The sequence below is a fragment of the Apteryx mantelli genome, chromosome 8 (genome assembly GCF_036417845.1).
Source record: "Apteryx mantelli isolate bAptMan1 chromosome 8, bAptMan1.hap1, whole genome shotgun sequence".
Classification (NCBI taxonomy): Eukaryota; Metazoa; Chordata; class Aves; order Apterygiformes; family Apterygidae; genus Apteryx; species Apteryx mantelli.
Window position 1 is genome coordinate 11009471 of NC_089985.1, and position 17025 is coordinate 11026495.

The 17025-nt window shown below is 44.6% G+C and overlaps 1 protein-coding gene across 1 annotated transcript in view; it reads right to left on the reverse strand.

Moving 5' to 3' along the window:
* Positions 1-764: 764 nt before the first annotated feature.
* The window catches only part of ABL2 (ABL proto-oncogene 2, non-receptor tyrosine kinase), a 45422-nt gene continuing 29161 nt past the window's right edge, over positions 765-17025 (reverse strand). The window contains exons 2-11 of the mRNA XM_067300632.1: positions 12931-13101; positions 11851-12146; positions 10920-11192; positions 10021-10105; positions 8028-8205; positions 7145-7329; positions 6693-6845; positions 5094-5183; positions 3728-3901; positions 765-2503 (exon numbers count right to left, since the gene is read on the reverse strand). Coding sequence (XP_067156733.1) covers positions 801-2503; positions 3728-3901; positions 5094-5183; positions 6693-6845; positions 7145-7329; positions 8028-8205; positions 10021-10105; positions 10920-11192; positions 11851-12146; positions 12931-13101 — 3308 coding nt within the window. The 3' untranslated portion in view covers positions 765-800. The remainder of the gene's footprint in view (positions 2504-3727; positions 3902-5093; positions 5184-6692; positions 6846-7144; positions 7330-8027; positions 8206-10020; positions 10106-10919; positions 11193-11850; positions 12147-12930; positions 13102-17025) is intronic.

Sequence of the window (17025 nt, forward strand, 5' to 3'; positions counted from 1 at the left end):
AAGTAGCACCCGTGCTAGACCACTAGAAATGGGCATCAACCGAGTGAAGGCTGTGTGGTGGGGAAGGGGGTATTCCAGTGGTAAGTCTGCCCAGCATCCCTGATGCTTCAGGTATAATGAAAATGAGAACGTGTGATGGATGAGGTGGACGGGAGGGAAAAGGGACAGTTTTCATATATTAACTCATTTTGCAGTTCTCGTTACAGCAGCAACAGCACTGTGGAAGTAAGCCATCATCTGGGCTAGTGCATCCACCTCCAGCAGCTCTGAATACTGTCAGTGCATTAGACCTTGCCCCCAAACGCACGCAACCATCCCCTTCAGAGCTGCTCCAGCTCAGACTGCCTGGCAGTTGGTACCAGCAGAGCCCCAGTGCCTTTCCTTTGCGTTGTCAGGAGGCCAAAGCATGCATTAGTGCAGACAGGGGAGGATCTGTACAGCCAAGTGGCCTGCAGCCACTGCAGTACTCCCGCTATCAGGTGGCAAACCATCCTGCCCCTAGCAAAAAGCCTGCCATTGATTCTCCTACCTCTCAAAGGGAGGAGCAAGGACTTCCTTCCCTTGCCAACCCAAGCAGATTAGACTGACTGGGTGGGGACAAATGCTTGGTGTTCTGTCCCTTACAGCTTTAATCTACCCTCTCCCTCCCCATTTTTGAGATGAACCTGTAAACGTGAGGAGAACTCAGTGATCTGAGGTACTTCACATACTCAAGTATCAGTCTTTCCTTTTGAAAGCATCAGTACAGAAAAAAGTCCCCCCCTCCCCATGTGTGTTTCTCCTACCCAGATTGACAGTAGCTACCTTTGCACCACATCGCTGATTTCTTGGACACATGACAATAAGTTATTAAGGACAGGGTTTGCCCCAGGGACGCTAGCAGCTGTTGATGACACCTGCAGTTCCTGCAGGCTGAGTTCCAGTTTGCTCACAGCTTCGCGGAAGGCAAATTTGTTGCGTGTATGCGGGATGCAGTCCACGTAGCCTGAGCAGTAATCCAACAGCTGGTGCCCTGTATCCACCAGCTGGCTGTTTGGTGTTGGCTCGGTGATGGCACTCGAGAGAAGATCTGCACACTCCAGCAGTGCTTCCTTGCTGATTTTGTCTGCTGAGATTTTCTCGGCCGCCTGTTTGGTCTTTCTCAGCGCCACTTTTGCGCCAGCTGTGCCATTGGCCATTTTCACCGGGGAGGTGGAAGACGATGACAGAGGCACTTGAGGTGGAGGCATCACGGGCCTCCCAGATTTTCCACCAACAGGTGCTGCTGCTGCTGCCGCCGCCGCCTTCTTACTCCCTTCGCTTGATTCCAGTCCGTGCTGCACTCCTGCCGTATTGCCCAGCTCTTCTGCTGCATCTGAGCAGGCAGCTGGCTGTTGTAGGAGCCTCATCACTGGTGGTGGAGGTGGAGCACACTTTGGTTTTACCCGTCTGGGCCGGTCCCTGTCGCCGGAAGAAGTGACCTGATGCTCAGATAAGAGCTTAAATTTATTACCCTGAGAGTCTGTGCCAATAAGCTGCACGTCTGCTGGACTGTGTTTTAGAGTGGGTGAGATTAGGACTGGCACTTTGTGGTTATGAGTGGTTGGAAGTATTGCTGCAGCCTTTACTGGAGATGACCACCCTGGTCTCTCACCATCCTCAAGGGCCCCCTGCCGTGGGCCAGTGTTTTTTTCTTTGCTCTTAGGAGCTGCTACTAGCCCCGGACCCTCCTTTTCTTCCGAACCAGAGGGGGTTCGGAAGGGGAGAGCTGTGGCACCCCTCGGCAAGAGTTTTGCTTTTGGTCTCTCTCTGGTCAAAGCAGGGCCTTCTTCAAGCTTTTTGGGAAGCAGGTCACCGGCCCTCCCCGTGCTCTCATCTGGCTGAGAGGAGGTGGACACTGTCCGTTCCAGCTGGATTTTTGACCTCTGGGAATTTCTGGGAAGGGTCATTGCCATCCTATCCTGCTCTGGAAGCCCTGAGGACATGGAAGATGTAGAGTTTGACCTTGGAAAAGGCTTTGAAGCTTCTTCACTGCCAGTGGGTTTTCCTGCTCGTAAACCCAGTGTCTTTTTAATCAAGCGTGGTGTAAAGAAACCTGTGATGCCCGACCACCCGCCACCGGTGCTCACGCCCCCACCACCGCTGGTACCACTGCTGTCATCGCTGTAGAAGGTCCTCGGCACAAAGCCCCCACCATAGCACTTTGGTGGCGCCAGGCTTGCATCCTGCTGGGTGGGAGCAAAAGAGAACCCGTCCACGTGCTGCAAGGAAGCAACAGATGAAAAGTTACCCGTTAGCTCGTATTTCTTGTGGGGCTGATTCTCCATCTCCCGGAAGGAACTGCTGCGCTTTGGAGGTGTAGGAGCATTCCTCTTCTTAATAAAGGAGCTGAAGAAGCCACCTTTCCTGTCCCTGGTGAAAGTGGTCTCTTTGGCATCCTCCAGCAGGCTGCTGGGTGACTTGTCCCTCTGCTTGCGGGGCAGCGCAGGAGACCCACTTGTTGGCTGTGTGCTTCTGATAAAACCTAGACAAAAAAAACAAATGCAAATCCAAAAAATCATTCTCCATTTCCACCTTCCTATCCTGCAGTGGGTTTTATGGGCCTGGGATATTTAGCTGCCCAGGATCTGCAGAGATGGACTGAGAGAGGAAGATAGCACTTTTATTTTTGTGCTGGTGTGCTTTTGATTTTTTCTTCTGTATGTATAACTAACTTGTCTATTTATTGCCTACCATTTAGGGGAAAGTTCAGGAGAAAGTGTGAAGTGTTCTTTTCTTCCAATTAGTTTCTTACTCTCTTCCTGTGCTTTTTCCTCCTTCCCTAAATACAGCCGTTATATAAAAGAAAATCTGTTGCTGTATTTTGTCAGTTTTAGTTTTGAAGCTGTCTTGTTTAATTAGCAACAAAACCAAATTTAAAGGAAAAAAAATACAATGTGATTTATTGAAAGGACAACCAACAAGCTGCAGTGTTTTCTAGTTGCTGGTTAATGATCATGCTGCTGCGGTGGCAAACAGCCTGAATGCCTGAATGTTTGCAGCTAAAAGCACTGGCCTGTCGCAGGAAGGAGTGCTTGGGCCACATGGGGGCTAACTTGGTTGCCAACTTAAGTAAGCCTGAAGAATCATCTAGCCAGAGCCCACAGGCATGTTTGCCACAAAAGTGTTTTGTGTTCCAGGATTTTTTCTTTGTTCCACAACCTGAGAGCAAAATGGAGAAGTCTGAACAGCGTCTGCCCAGACATGGTCTCATCTTAGTTGTCAAGGGTAGTCCTTCTGCGTTCTCAGCAATGAAAACTGGCACCTGTACTGTGACCAAGAACTCCCACCCTCTTCTTTACCATTCTACATCGCCAAACAAAAAGGCCATCCTGCTTTCTTCCACATCAGTCACCTTGTCCCTCAGCTGCCTCAGCTCCCTGAGAAAGCAAATCTTCCATTATTCTGACCACTCCACTTCACTACTTCAAGAAGAGTTAACACAGCCAGGGAGATTTCTAGCCCTGCCTCTCCTACTGTAGTAACACAGTAAGTACTGCATTTGGGGTACAAATTGAGAAAAGTCACTGTACTTAATTGCATCCTCACTGAAACGTTAAGCCAACAAGCCACCCTGCCAGGATAGTTTGCTGCAGATCTCCAGTTGTGAGATGTTGTTCCGCTTTCTTCTATTTCTCTGGCAATTTACACCAGCAGCAAACCTATCCCAGAAGACATGGCGTCATTGCCACTGTCCTAATGCCCATACCTGGTGCTGAGCTGGAAGCTGAGTGCTCCACAGTATCTTGTGTTCCTTCAATATTCTCCTTGTTCTCTGCCTGTTTCTTCAGTGTTCTAGTCTTGGAGGGAAGCATGGGTAACCGGGGCAAGTAGGGAACTATGGATGAGGAGGAGGCTGTTCTTCCAAGCTCCTCTGCTACCTCTGTAAGAAAAAAAACAACAGAGGGAATAGTTGGAAGAGAGACCAGCAGAGGAAGGGAAAAAGAAATCTAGGTCTTTACTGCAGACCCAGACTAGGAAGAAGAGGTACATGACTAAGAAAGCAAGTAATCTATAAATGCAGTTTTTGCTCAAGTCCAGAGGTGTTTACGGTAAGATACCTCCCCTAATGCTTTCAAATTAACTCATTTATATCTTTATAAATTCAGCACAAAAAAGGTGGTTAAGATCTGTACAAGAGAAGGTCTGTGCTGGGGTAAGGGTTGCTCACGGGCTAGAGCTAAAGTTCTAGAAAGCAGTTGCCTCTGTTCCTAATCAAGGTGCTGCATACAGATGTTGCTGGGATCCCCAAAAGTTGTGTTCCCTCTGGATCTAAGTTCCTTTGCTTGAGACAAAGCACTGGATCTCCCTATTAGAAGTGAAGACAGCATGCTTCCTTCCCAACACCAATACAAGGTGAGCGATTAAAAACAACAACAAAAACAAATCTCCTGGCCACCCCCTGGCTGGCGTTTCTGGGGAGCAAGTGAAGTGCCTATTCTAAATCCTCCCTGGTAGAATTCAATCATCTGATATGTTTTTTTTCTGTAGTAGGGAAGTGGATGGATGGTTCTGCCCCCGTTTCCTGTCTAGTTTCACACTTCTCACAAGTATTTATCTCCTAGTTGACTATGTTTGAGAGTTTAGTTGCGCAGATTTGCTCCTAAAAGTAGTGAAGTAGAAGATCCAGAGATTAAGGCAGACTTTTTTTTTTTAATGAAAGGTGGTAGAATAATATTTCATCATGTAATTTCTGCAGTCAAAAATGGACTATGATACACATGTATCTTCCTCTCTCTCTCAGCTATCACTCACTATTCCTTAGGCTCTAGTCTGGGAAACAAGAGACTATTCTTTAAATCTGTTCCTTTGTATCTTGGTGCTCAAATGAATTACTATACTGTTCCCTGCACTGGAATATTTCTAAAGTATATTCAGTATTCGTGCAGTAAATAAGATCACATATTTACAGATACAGGGTTAAAAAATTAAGTAAGGGATGAAGCCTTCATCACATGGCTAGCCCTCCATGGCTAGCAGATGAGCCGTAAGAGCCTGTCCATAAGCCTCCAGATAGCATTCTGGAGGTGAAACTATAACTAATGTTTCAGAAATAAGGCAAAAGGGGTACTCACCCTCAGAGATGCTCGAGTCGTGGAACATGGTTTCAAAGGCCTGGTGGGTCTCAGCAAAGGAAGGTCGGTCTGGTGGATTCCACTTCCAACCTGAAGCAAGCAAGAAAGGTCTCTGTCTGAAGCAGGGTAGAAGGCAATTTTTATTTCTGTTCAAGGAGGCAGAACATTCCTAAGTTCTCTGAACTGCAGACAGACTGTGATCTCCTACTATTATGTAGGCTTTAGATTCATTTAGGCACTAATTCATAGCAGCAATCACCCTTACGTATCCTAACAAACAAGGTCTTGAGAGCGAAGGAACCAATTTTAGAAAGCCCAGTCTCTCCCATCAACACAGGCTTTTCTGATCTTCCCATCCACTTTCCTTTTCCAGGCAAAGGAGAATTCCATGTTTGCTATGCTGGCTGTGGGGACTGAACTCATCTACCAAGTGACAGATAACTGTGTGCGCAAAGCTGCAGGCAACATTCTGCTCACATGCTCTGAATACTGAAATTCAGACAGAGTCTTCCAAAAGAAAAATGTGTGCACATGCACCCTGTGGCGGAAGGAGGAAGACAGCACATCGCTCTAAGATGGAGCTTGGTAAGTTATGGAATGATGACAAAAGGTGGAATTTCTATAGTTAGCAAACTACACTGGGGGAATATATCCTGGGAACACTGATCTTTTGATATCACCACGGGGTGTGAAAGGTGACTGGCATTCTGCTCATATTGTGGTGGATTAATATCATATTAATTACCTGCCTTTTGGCTTTTGTCCTGCAGGGATTTTGAAGGAATCTCTTTCCTCACTATTTTGTGAGGAAACCATCCTTGTTTCATAACTTAAGTTCCCTGCCACCTTCCTCTGAAGTGCTAGGTATCGGGCTGCAAACAAGCCATAGAGGGCTGCCTTAAGCCTTGGTTCATGTGTGTTGTACGTTTAGGGCCACACCAGTCGCACAAGTTAGCATCAAGGAGACTCTTTCCACCTTGGTCAGACTGACAGGGTCTACTCAGAGTTGTCTGCTTTCCTCAACAGTATGGCATGGTTTGCTTCCTAGGATCCTTTCAGCCTTTTGCTGAATATATTTTCTGCTCTTCTGGGACTCAAGGACATTGGCAATGCCCTTAACCTTTCTTGCTCTCTTCCTGTAGCACACTAACTATGGCTTTTGGTCTTTTGCTGGTAGATTTTCAATTTGTTAAATAGCATTAAGGAGCTTTTCATGGCCACTGCTGAGCAGTGTCTTGGAGGATTCATTTTATGCAGCCTTCACAGCTACAGGTCTCCTGCACAGCTGCTGTGTTTGAGGAGAAATGAATTTTCTTCTGATTTTGTGATTCCATAGTAAGAGTCCCACTCACAAAATACTAGTACAATTTGCTACAATGTGCTATCTAGCTGTATTCATAGAGATGACAGTTTTCGGCGGTGAATTCTTGACCCCTGGAGACCAGACTTACTTTGCGTCAGTAACCAGGTATCTCTCAGGTAACATGGACACTTCTACACTAGCTAACAAAATGGCACACAGAAAGCAAAGGACTGTTAATTACAGATTTCTCCCACCCATCCCAGGCTTTGTCCCCCAAACTGAAAGAAAATACTTACATGCCCTCATCAGTTCATAAACCTTCGGAGGGCACCCCTCAGGTTGTTCCATTCGATAGCCCTTCTCCAGCAGATCATACACCTGAGACAGGTCAATGCCTGGGTATGGTGACATCCCATAGGTGGCAATTTCCCATAACAGCACCCCAAAGGCTGCACAAGGAGGAAAAAAAATCCTGGTCATAAGACTGCCCTTGTCTTTTGTGTTGCTTGTTAAAATTGTGGCCTTCACTACAGCTTGAGGCAGCATCTCTTTCTTGCAGATGTTTCAGGCCAGCCTTGATAGAGACATTACATGCTAAAAATGCTATTGAATTGTGATGTTGTAGCCTGACATTTGAGCTCCTCCTTACCCACATGTTTCTGCCCAGGCCAGAAAGCAACTTACTCTCCAGGCTATCAAAGATAAACAAAATGTAATGGAACAGAACACTAGAGTAGAGTTTTCTCACCCCACACGTCTGATTTGATTGAAAAGGTGTTATAGGCCAGGCTCTCAGGAGCTGTCCACTTGATTGGGAACTTGGCTCCAGCATGAGCTGTGTAGGTATCTCCAGTCATAAGTCGACTTAAGCCAAAGTCTGCCACCTTCACCACATGATTTTCTCCAACTAAGCAATTCCGGGCTGCCAGGTCCCTATATAAAGAAAAAAGCATACTGTTTTACTGGGGCAAGAGCACTTTTAAATACAGTTTTGTAGTTGAGTAGTCTGTCCCTCTCTCTTATGAAGAAGCACTCTCTCTATACAGCAGGTAAAGGCAATATGAGCTTTGCTCTAAATAGGGTCAGACACTGAGCGGAGTTATTCCTAAGAGCGGTAAGATTAGGGTTCATTCTTTAAATTCTATTGAATTTCCAGTATGATAGCTGTTATGATAAGAGGTTTATGCTTCCTAAGAACAGGATGAGATCAGCAGCTCATCACACACTGGTAACAGCTTTATGGCACTGTTTTATCTGATTGGATTAAAATAGGACATTCTGGTTGTCAATGCTTTGCCCTGAAGGGGGACATCAGAACTGGCGACACCAACAAACTTTCATAGCTGTCAGGCAGTCATGCACAAGATTGTAAGTTTTCTATGAAAGTCATGGGGCGAAGGTAGTGCAAGCCTGTGCCAAGACCTAAATGGCAACACATTACAAAGCCATTCAAATCTCCCTTAACGATGATAAGACGTAGTGTCAAAACCAAAACAGCCAATAGATGTCCCACTGTGAAACCCAATTCTGGAAGAAAACTCCCCAGAAAAAGGAATTCCTGGGCCACCATGGTGGTGGCCCACCCATCACTACAACCTGAGATTGTACCAGCCCAATGGGATTTTACCCACCTGTGAATGAAGTTCTTCTTCTCTAGATATTCCATAGCAGAGGAGATCTGTGTGGCCATGTAAAGCAGCACAACAGCACTCACTTCCTCCCGGTTGCATTCTCGTAAATAGTCTAGCAGGTTCCCATACGGCATATATTCTGTCACAATGTAAAAGGGTGGCTCCAGGGTACATACACCTAGCGGTGAGAAGGAAGGAGCATGTGAGTAAAGCTTCCCTTTCTTCGTTAGCTCACCAATATTCCTGATCTAATATCCATTTGTTATATTTTGTACCAATTAGTATTTTTGTGAAAAATTGAAGACTTTCCTCTACAAGACCTGGATCAATGCAAGCCTAACCTAATATTCAGTACTTCTATCTGTCCTTCCACTTTATGGATAGAGAGAAGCACGTCTATCAGAGCCCTGCTATTTGTACATACTATACATAAAGGAGCCATTCTGTTCTTTGGAGGGTTACAGAATGAAATAGGAGGTATTTTGAACATCTGTGATCTGTTTTTTCCCTCCCCTCCTTCCTCCTCAAGCTAAAGAGTGGCCAACTGGAAGGAGATACCTGTCAACTGGCAAGATTTCCAGACTGAAATGTCACTACAGAGTAATGTGAAGCACTCCCATGTGTGCTAGCTGGTAAGTGATCAGCACTGTGGGACCTGCTCCTAAAGCAGCATTCTCGCACATTCCTCAGATGACTACTTGCTACAGTCATTGCAATTATGTACAAAGCATGTATTAGTAGAGGAGGGCGGCAACATGTCAAACCTCTGTGCAACACATTCTCTTTCCCACCACAGCACTGCTGAATGCCTGTTCATTCTGTTAAGCACATACAGGAGTAAAACAAAATGACACTGTGCATCAGAAGGGCAAGAATGCATCTGAGCAGAAATCTTTTAGTCTCTACTCCTGGTACCAGACAGGGTTGGGCAGACACTTCATCTGTGTCCATTTTTTAAATGGGTACAGAATAGTAGAGATTATTAAAATCCTTCACATTCTTCACATTTCTCCTTTCATCCTAGGCTTGGCTTGACAGCTCTGCTCCTGAAAGCAGCAGAAGTCCAGATGCAATTAAACACTAGTAAAGATTTAGGGTATCTGCTTAAGAATCTTTGTACATGTAGAATTAACAGCTATGTGGATTATTTAAGAGTGATCATCATATCATGCATTTGCCAGTGAGATAAACAGGGCACAGCCAAGCTGTAAACCCTAAAGATTTCTTCCGTCCATGTGCTGTGTGATCTGACTTGCATCTCCACTGCCTTGATCTCATGTACTTATTTGGTGATACGCAGTGGTCCCTTCTCATAACAGCAGCAATAGCAGCAGCAGTCTGGTTGTCTTCTACTCAATTATGGATAGACCTGGTCTATTTAGTGCTGCTTTTTCTATAAACATCTCTGATTTGCTAAATGGGAAACATGAGGAAAGGTAGTTGTTGCATTTCCAATGTAATTTTTCTTTTACTTTGAATGCTCTTATGTTTTGATCTGCTCTATTAATACAATGACTGAAAATAATTTTGAAAGGCTCATTTAACTAAGCAGAAAAGGAATCAGACTCTTAACTGATAACTGACTCCTGGAACACAGCTAAAGCAAAGGGTTTATACTAACAGGAGGCTGACATTGCAAACTTGTATATATTGCATCGTCAGGCCTCAACAATGAACTTGTTTATTGCATCGTCAGGCCTCAACAATGAACTTGTTTATTAGCTTATAAGTTGCTATTTGACATTTTGCTTAAAATTAGTGTATCTTAGCTCCAACACTATATAAAGGAGTAAGTTGTAAAAAGCATCACCCCATAACCTGACATGATTAAAAAAAAAAAAGTTATACAAATACAGAATATCTGCCATTGCTTTTAGACAGATTTCGTTTTAATAGAAACCAGTAGTAAGAATAGAAATAATAGAAATAATAGAAACCAGAATTTTAACAGAAACCAGAAGTAAGAACAGAAAGCTCAAGCTATTTCACTAACCTAATAACTGCACTAGGTTTGGGTGTTTGATTTCCTTCATTACAGCAGCTTCTTTCAAGAACTCTTCCACCTCCATGGTATCTTCCTAGATGAACAGGGAGACAAAAGACAAGAAAATTTATCTTTATGACCAAGGTCTGTTTAACACCACGTATTCTAGCTGAATATAAATGATAGTATCCTCATGTCCATTTTGCTATTTTGGCTTTTACCAAAGCAAAAAAGGAATATAACACACCTGAAAAGCTGGCTGGCCAGCCTGCAGCGTGGCCAGGCAACAGATATGCAGTACCCAGAAAGTGCTATGCTTTCTTGTTTGGTAGCTACTGTGGCTACCAGAACAGCGTGGCTGGTGAGAGGAAAACTCTCAGGGTCACTGACTTAGTTCCACTGCCCAGCTATAAAAATTAAGTTTCAAAGCTCCCTTAGGTAGGAGGTACCTAGAATTGCAGCTATTATGTTGAAACAAACAGAAGGCTTTGATAAGAAATATAAATGGAGAAGCTGAATTTTTGCAGGAGTAGGGAAAAGCTTGTAGATGATGCTTCCATCACCTTTGGCATCTTAGAAACCTCCACATCTCTTCTGAGGGAAGAGAAGTGGACTTGGTAACCATTTCTACAGATCAGACTTGGACATGCAGCTCCTGCAGGAGCTTGCAGGGCCAAAAATATCAAAATTGTTTCCAAGCCACATGCACAGTGGCAAGTTTTATACACTAACTTTGTTCTACATACATCTACATACATACATGATGTTCTACATCCATCAAGCATGGATTTCATACAGATCAGATATTTGTATCATTAGGTGGTAGAACTGAGAACACATTACAATTCCTTTATGCCTGAATATGAATGATGGCAGAATAACTGGTACAAAACAATCTGTAAATTTACCTTTAATGTTTTCACAGCAACCGTGAGATTATATTTCTTCCAGACGCCAACATACACTTCGCCATACTGCCCTCCCCCAAGTTTATGCTTCATGGTGATATCAGTTCGCTCCATCTCCCACTTGTCGTGGATGGGGGACACTCCATAGACAGTGGGCTTATTGCACTTGGGTGCTGGGTAATGCAAAGTTGTCACCAGTCCATCTGCTACTGTTGAGTGATGATGCACCAGTTCTGCTAGGGTGCTGAAACGGCTTTCTGCTGTCACATAGACCTGTTGAGAAAGAACCAGGAATCTACTTAAAAGAAGGCTGCTGGAAGCTTTCAATAACAGCGGAAGACAGGTACAGTTGTAATGGGTTAAAAAAATAGTATGAGAAATATTATTTAAAGTAGTAGTTGTTCAGTTTGGGCAAATGAATATTCAATCTATGGGATTTTTACCAGCAGACGGCAGCTGGAAATGAGGGAGGGCTATCACTCAAGAGCAGTGCTGTCTCCTGCCTCATGCTTTACAGGACTAGAAACTGGAATTCTTGTAGCCAAAGGTTAAGTCCAGTCTCTGCATTCCTTAACCCAACATACTGTTATGTGATTGATCAAGGCTAAAAATGTTGATTTAACAAAGCTCTGCTTGTTCCACCTGGACCAGTGGAAAGATATCACTGCATCAAACAACTGCTTTGCTCCTCAGCTACGCTCTCAACCAGGATAAATACTGTCTGCACTTCTTCCAAAGCGGTGTTCTAGGAGTTAAGAAATACAGCATAAAGAGAGATGTTCCTTTCTTTTATTAATAAAAGCCAGTAGGCCTGTTTTCTCTCACGCACATCCCTCCCTTAACTAACGCAGTCTGCTGCTCAGGAATCTGCACCACCTCTTAATTAATGTCCTTATTTCCTTTCCCCACAGTGTTGTCCAGAGAACCTTACCTTTCCATCTGAGGTGGTATTGATCCTGTAGTGGTAAACACGTCCTTCGTACCTGAGCGAGATGGATAGCTGCCCCGGGCTGCTCTCGCTTTCACGAACCAGGAAGCTGCCGTTGATGAGACTGCTCAACAGATACTCGGCTGCACTGCGTGACACTGGCCCATGATACCACGAATGCTTTTCCAGGCTGTTCACTGGTGTGATGTAGTTGCTTGGTACCCAGCCCTGCCCATTCTTAGAACGTACCTCGCTCCATTCACCGTTCTGGTTATAACCCAGGACTCGCAACTTCTCACCTATGACCAGAAAGAAGAAAAGCAAAATAATCTATTGGGTCTCATTAAGACAGACACTCACAACCAGCTGACTAAGCCTACGTTTGTAGCCAAACAATAAAAATCCGCGGCAGTGAAATCATAATTGCATTGCTCTATTTAAAATATTTAAAAAGTAAAGTTTCAGATAACAGAACGATTTAAGATACTGTTTCCTAATTTACTGCAGTTTGGATGATCAATTCAAAAGCTTCCCATGGTTCAGATTTTTAGACCAGAAAGACTTTTTTTTTTTTTTTTGGAGGGCTGAGGATTGCCTCCATCTTGAAGCCTTAAATGGCATTTGATTTAAAACAGTTGTGCAACAGGGTGTATTCTGATATACATACTCAACAGAGATAGAAAAATCTCTGGGTAGCTCTTAAAATTCTTGATTTTGCTCTAGTTGAGAGAGTGGCGAGTTCTGTTATCACCAATAATGTAAAGGTTCTTCTCTCCCCCTCCCCAAAGCAAGGGTCTCACAGGGCAGGCGATTTGGGGAGCTTAGGATAGTAACAGCAATAGCTGGCTGGATTGTTAAGCAACGTTACACAAAGCCCTCGCTGTACTAGGAGAACTGCCCGGCAGGTGTCCCTCTAACACAAGTGACAGAGAGCGCACGCTTGCCATCAGCGGTCTAAAGCGTTATCTCCAGCTGCATTCATTCCTCTCCTTTCCAGCAGAACCACTGTAAGAGGATTCAACTTGCTGTTTCGTGCTGCTGTGTTTACAGCCTGCTGGCTGCTCGGCGATTCGGAGCCCTTACCTTTGGTGATACTGAGTGTGTTGTCACCGCTTGCTACAAAATCGTAAAGTGCAACAAAGAGATTGGGATCGCTCTCAGTGGCTCCAAGCAGGTTCTCCTTGGAGCTCCATCTGATGGCTTCGTTCAGTGCCTGGGGTTCAACATCACAACCATAGGGGCGGTGCAGGGCCTCTAAAGAAAGAACAGATGAGGAAATCACTTTGTGTACAATTGTAAATAAATCGAAATCCAGTGCAGAGCAGAGCGAAGCTCCTACTGCACAGTATGCCCTTTAGGGAGAGGCAACACCACATCTGGACATCTCAGACCAGTGGTTTTCAAAGGGACCAGGCTTGAGCTTGTTTTGTAGACCAAGGAAAAAAATCCCCAAAGTTCCTGTGATGATAAAAATAACCTAAATACACCAGGTTTAGGAGAGAACTGCAGTAAAAAGCAAACATGAACGAACACTTCACGTAAGTGCTGGAGTTAGAAAAAAAATGCTAAGACCATCATAGCTTTCTAATCCACAAAGAGGTTTTCCAGGAACATGAAGCAGAATAAAATTCAATATTAAGACGAGAAAGAGAGATTATGTAGCTTCATATACGTGGGCTGCTCAAGGGGGGCAAATAAAGGAAAGTGCAAGAATACAAATATTTCCTCCGATGGCACAACTGACAAGTTCCTGCCCCGCTGTGCATTTCCAAGTCCTCTTGTTGAACTTGCAGAACTATACCGTACACAGACTCAATTAAAATGTACCAAACATAAAAAGTCCCCTTTAAAAAGTCTGAGGATTTCTTTGATTTTAAATCATTGCTTTGGCACAATTCTGAGGGGCAGAGAAGTCAGGCACAGGATGTTTTTAAGCAGACCACCAAACTGCCCCCATCCCCACTCTCACACAGGTACACGCGTGAGCGAGAGCTGGCCTACACGGCGCTTCCAAAGAGAGCAAAGAGCTTAAATGCAATGCAGGATGTGAAAACTGGGAAGTCAGTGAGACACAGAAGAGGAAGAGGCCTATGCCAAGTAGTAGGCAAACATATGCCAAATCCGTGTCATATGACCAAGCTCAAGCCTGGAAAACCAGAACGCAGGGGGTTAACCAGAATCTACATTCAATTTTTTGACTTTCTTATATGTACACAAGAAAGTAAATGGTTCAGGTGTGTTCTGTTTTTAAACGTGCAGCTAAGTGGCTTTGGACTGCATTTCTGGTAATCGTTCCAAGTTACGCTGCTTGCATAACCTGCTAATCTTGCAATTACTTAATAGCTTAACTCCCTCCCCTTGCCAAAGTACCACCCTACCAAGGTTCTCCTAGCAAGAACAGGAGTGTATAGACACTAAGCTACCAAAATTTCACCTCTGTTATTTCACTGGCTGCAGGTGCAATATTAACATATGCTTCTTGTTCCTAACTATCAATTGCAATTAGTTTTACAACATACTAACCCATCAGATAAAGAGCATAAGAAAAGTGGCACTATCATGGAGAAGAGGAAATCCCAATGCCTTCCCAGCTTTCTACATTAGAGCCCTGCTGCGAACATAGCAGTAGTTTTTTTTGGGGGGGTGCATAAACATGTCAAGTTATTAAGCATTAGGAACTGCCTAGGTGGCAACAGAAAAGAACACCAACTCCTAAATCCAGCTGTCTTTATGGAGTAAAAAATACATATGAATTAAATAATACATTCTTCACACTCCTATAGCGCCTTGTGTTAGAGAGAGTGTTTCAGTGGCTTAAGCAAAATCACTCAGCAAGCGTGCTGTACACAAAATCTGACTTTGATCTGCGCTAGCTCTAAGGAGCGAACACAGAAGTACGCAGGGCTTTCAGTGAATATCCTGACCTTTCAGGTCCGTAATACCTTAATCCTGTTCAAGTAACTTACTTCCAATTATACATCTGCTGGAATGCCAAAGGCTTTAAGCAAAAACACATGCATTTGTTTTATTTTACAGTCACAGTGCATTTTTTTCAGTTTCTTTTTCGAGCGAGAACTGAGCATCCAACCCTCACTCGAGCTACCAGAGCGCGCGGTTAAGCGCTCGGCCCCCACGGACTCGCCAGGTAAAGCCCGAAGCAGCCCAGCTTCGGCCCAGCCACCGAGCCGCTGCAGCAAGGCCCGCAGGCAGCTCGGCCGCGGGCACGGCGGCCACGGCAGGGCTGGCAGAACGGCCACCTGCTGCTCGGCACCGAGCAGCGCTGCCCACATGAAACCGTTTGCGGTGCTGAGCCGAGCTGCCAGCCAGGATTCAGAGCAGATGTGGGACTACCACCACTTCCCGGGGAATGCCTGGGGGGCTGGCACGTGTTCCTAACACCCACGCGGTGTACAAAAAAAAAGCCAAAAGAAGTTAGTGTTTGATGAGGACTTTTAATCACTTAGCTACAGTACTCACCTAAAAATCAAATACTCTTAAGACCTCACATCTCACTAACTTCCTTCACTCTCATTTTTAGAGTGACTCAGACACTTCTTAGATAACAGCAAGATTTACCCAATATCTGTTAAACTGGGGATTTACCAGAGTATGAAAGCACCTATTATTAGGTAATAACCTATGCTGTTCAACACAGGTGGGGATCTAAACGGTCCAACATGTAAGGAAGGATAAGAAAGACTAGTTAAATACGATAACTGCATAGACCTCATTAAGGAAACATTCGCGTAACCAAATTGTGTGACAAATAATACCCCTCTGAGTGAATATTTTGTAAGCTCAGTTCACACCAAGAGTAAGGAAGTGAGGTGGAAAGTTCTGTTCTATATCAGCACTTTTTAAAGCCTAACCATAAATTGTATATTACTACTTTCCTTTCCTGTACAACGGAAAGCTTACATCCTGGTGTATTGTACAAGTAATACATGATCAAGCAAGGAGGTTATGCTTCATCCAGCTCCTTCCTTTTCTTTATTCCCACAATACAATATGCTTCTTTCCGGACATGAACGCTTTTCCTATTCAGCCAGCATGCAAGGGATGTTGCATCCCCCACCCCGCGCCGCCAAGCCTACAATTACCAGTCTCGTGTCCAAGAGCCAACAGGAGGACAGTCTAGTACATACTAAGCCTTAAGTTTCAGAATCACATCAAGTGTTGAAGTGGTTTTTCTGAAATACCAGCTGTGTAACTGCTCACAAAAATGAAGCATTTCAATAATCCTCAAAACTGGTCAAAAGCCCACACACTCACCCTTCCTTGGCTGGTCTTGTACTACAAGACAAAAAGAGACTTGAAAAGACCCACGTCCTCCTCTAAGCACCCAGAGCAATACAGGAAAGGGCTGGCACAGCATAACGCCCCTGAGCATCATACCTGCGAACCCCGACACACCAGGCTTAGAGGCTTCAGCACCAAGGCAGCCGAGCAGCCTGCCCTCCTCTTTGCCGTAGCTGCTGGACTGGAGCAGGACCGTCCCCACGATCATGCTGGGCTTCACGGCAAGCCAAAGAGGCTGCTTGCCACGAGACGACCTGGACTGCCACTGCCAGCACAAACGCCACCCTGTGCACGCGGTCGCTGCTCACCAGACTGGCAGCCAACGAGAAAGCAAGCGCTAAGGAGAAACGAGGACAATCAAGCTGCAGATTAATTGGGTTATTAGCTGGAAGTAAGGGTGGAGCTTCCCAGGGAACTCTGCACAAACAGAGGATGTGGGGACCAGAGCGCAAGTTGAAACAATATTGAGATGAGCTATAACGACGGAGGGTTTTGTTCCGTTAGTTAGGCAACAAAGTGTTTGGAAGAAAGCAAACAGTTTCCTTGGAGAAATTCCTTTGTACGAATTACAAAACAGATCATCCATTAAGGGGACTGCCCAGATTGATTCATTTTCCACTCCGCATACCATTCCCGGAGCACTATTTATATGAATCAACAGGAAACTAACATTCATGAAAATAAAAGTCAAAGAGAGGGACAAGCACTAAAGTTGTAAACTCTCCTGAACATTTTAGGATTTCACAAAGAAATAGAAAGCAAGGACAGTACAGTAAGCCCATTCAGAGCTGCAAATTTGCTGTTTTAGTAAGATTTGGGTGAGCTCTCTGAAAGAACACTATCAAATTACCCCTCAAAAACATAAGGTTTGCTTGATGA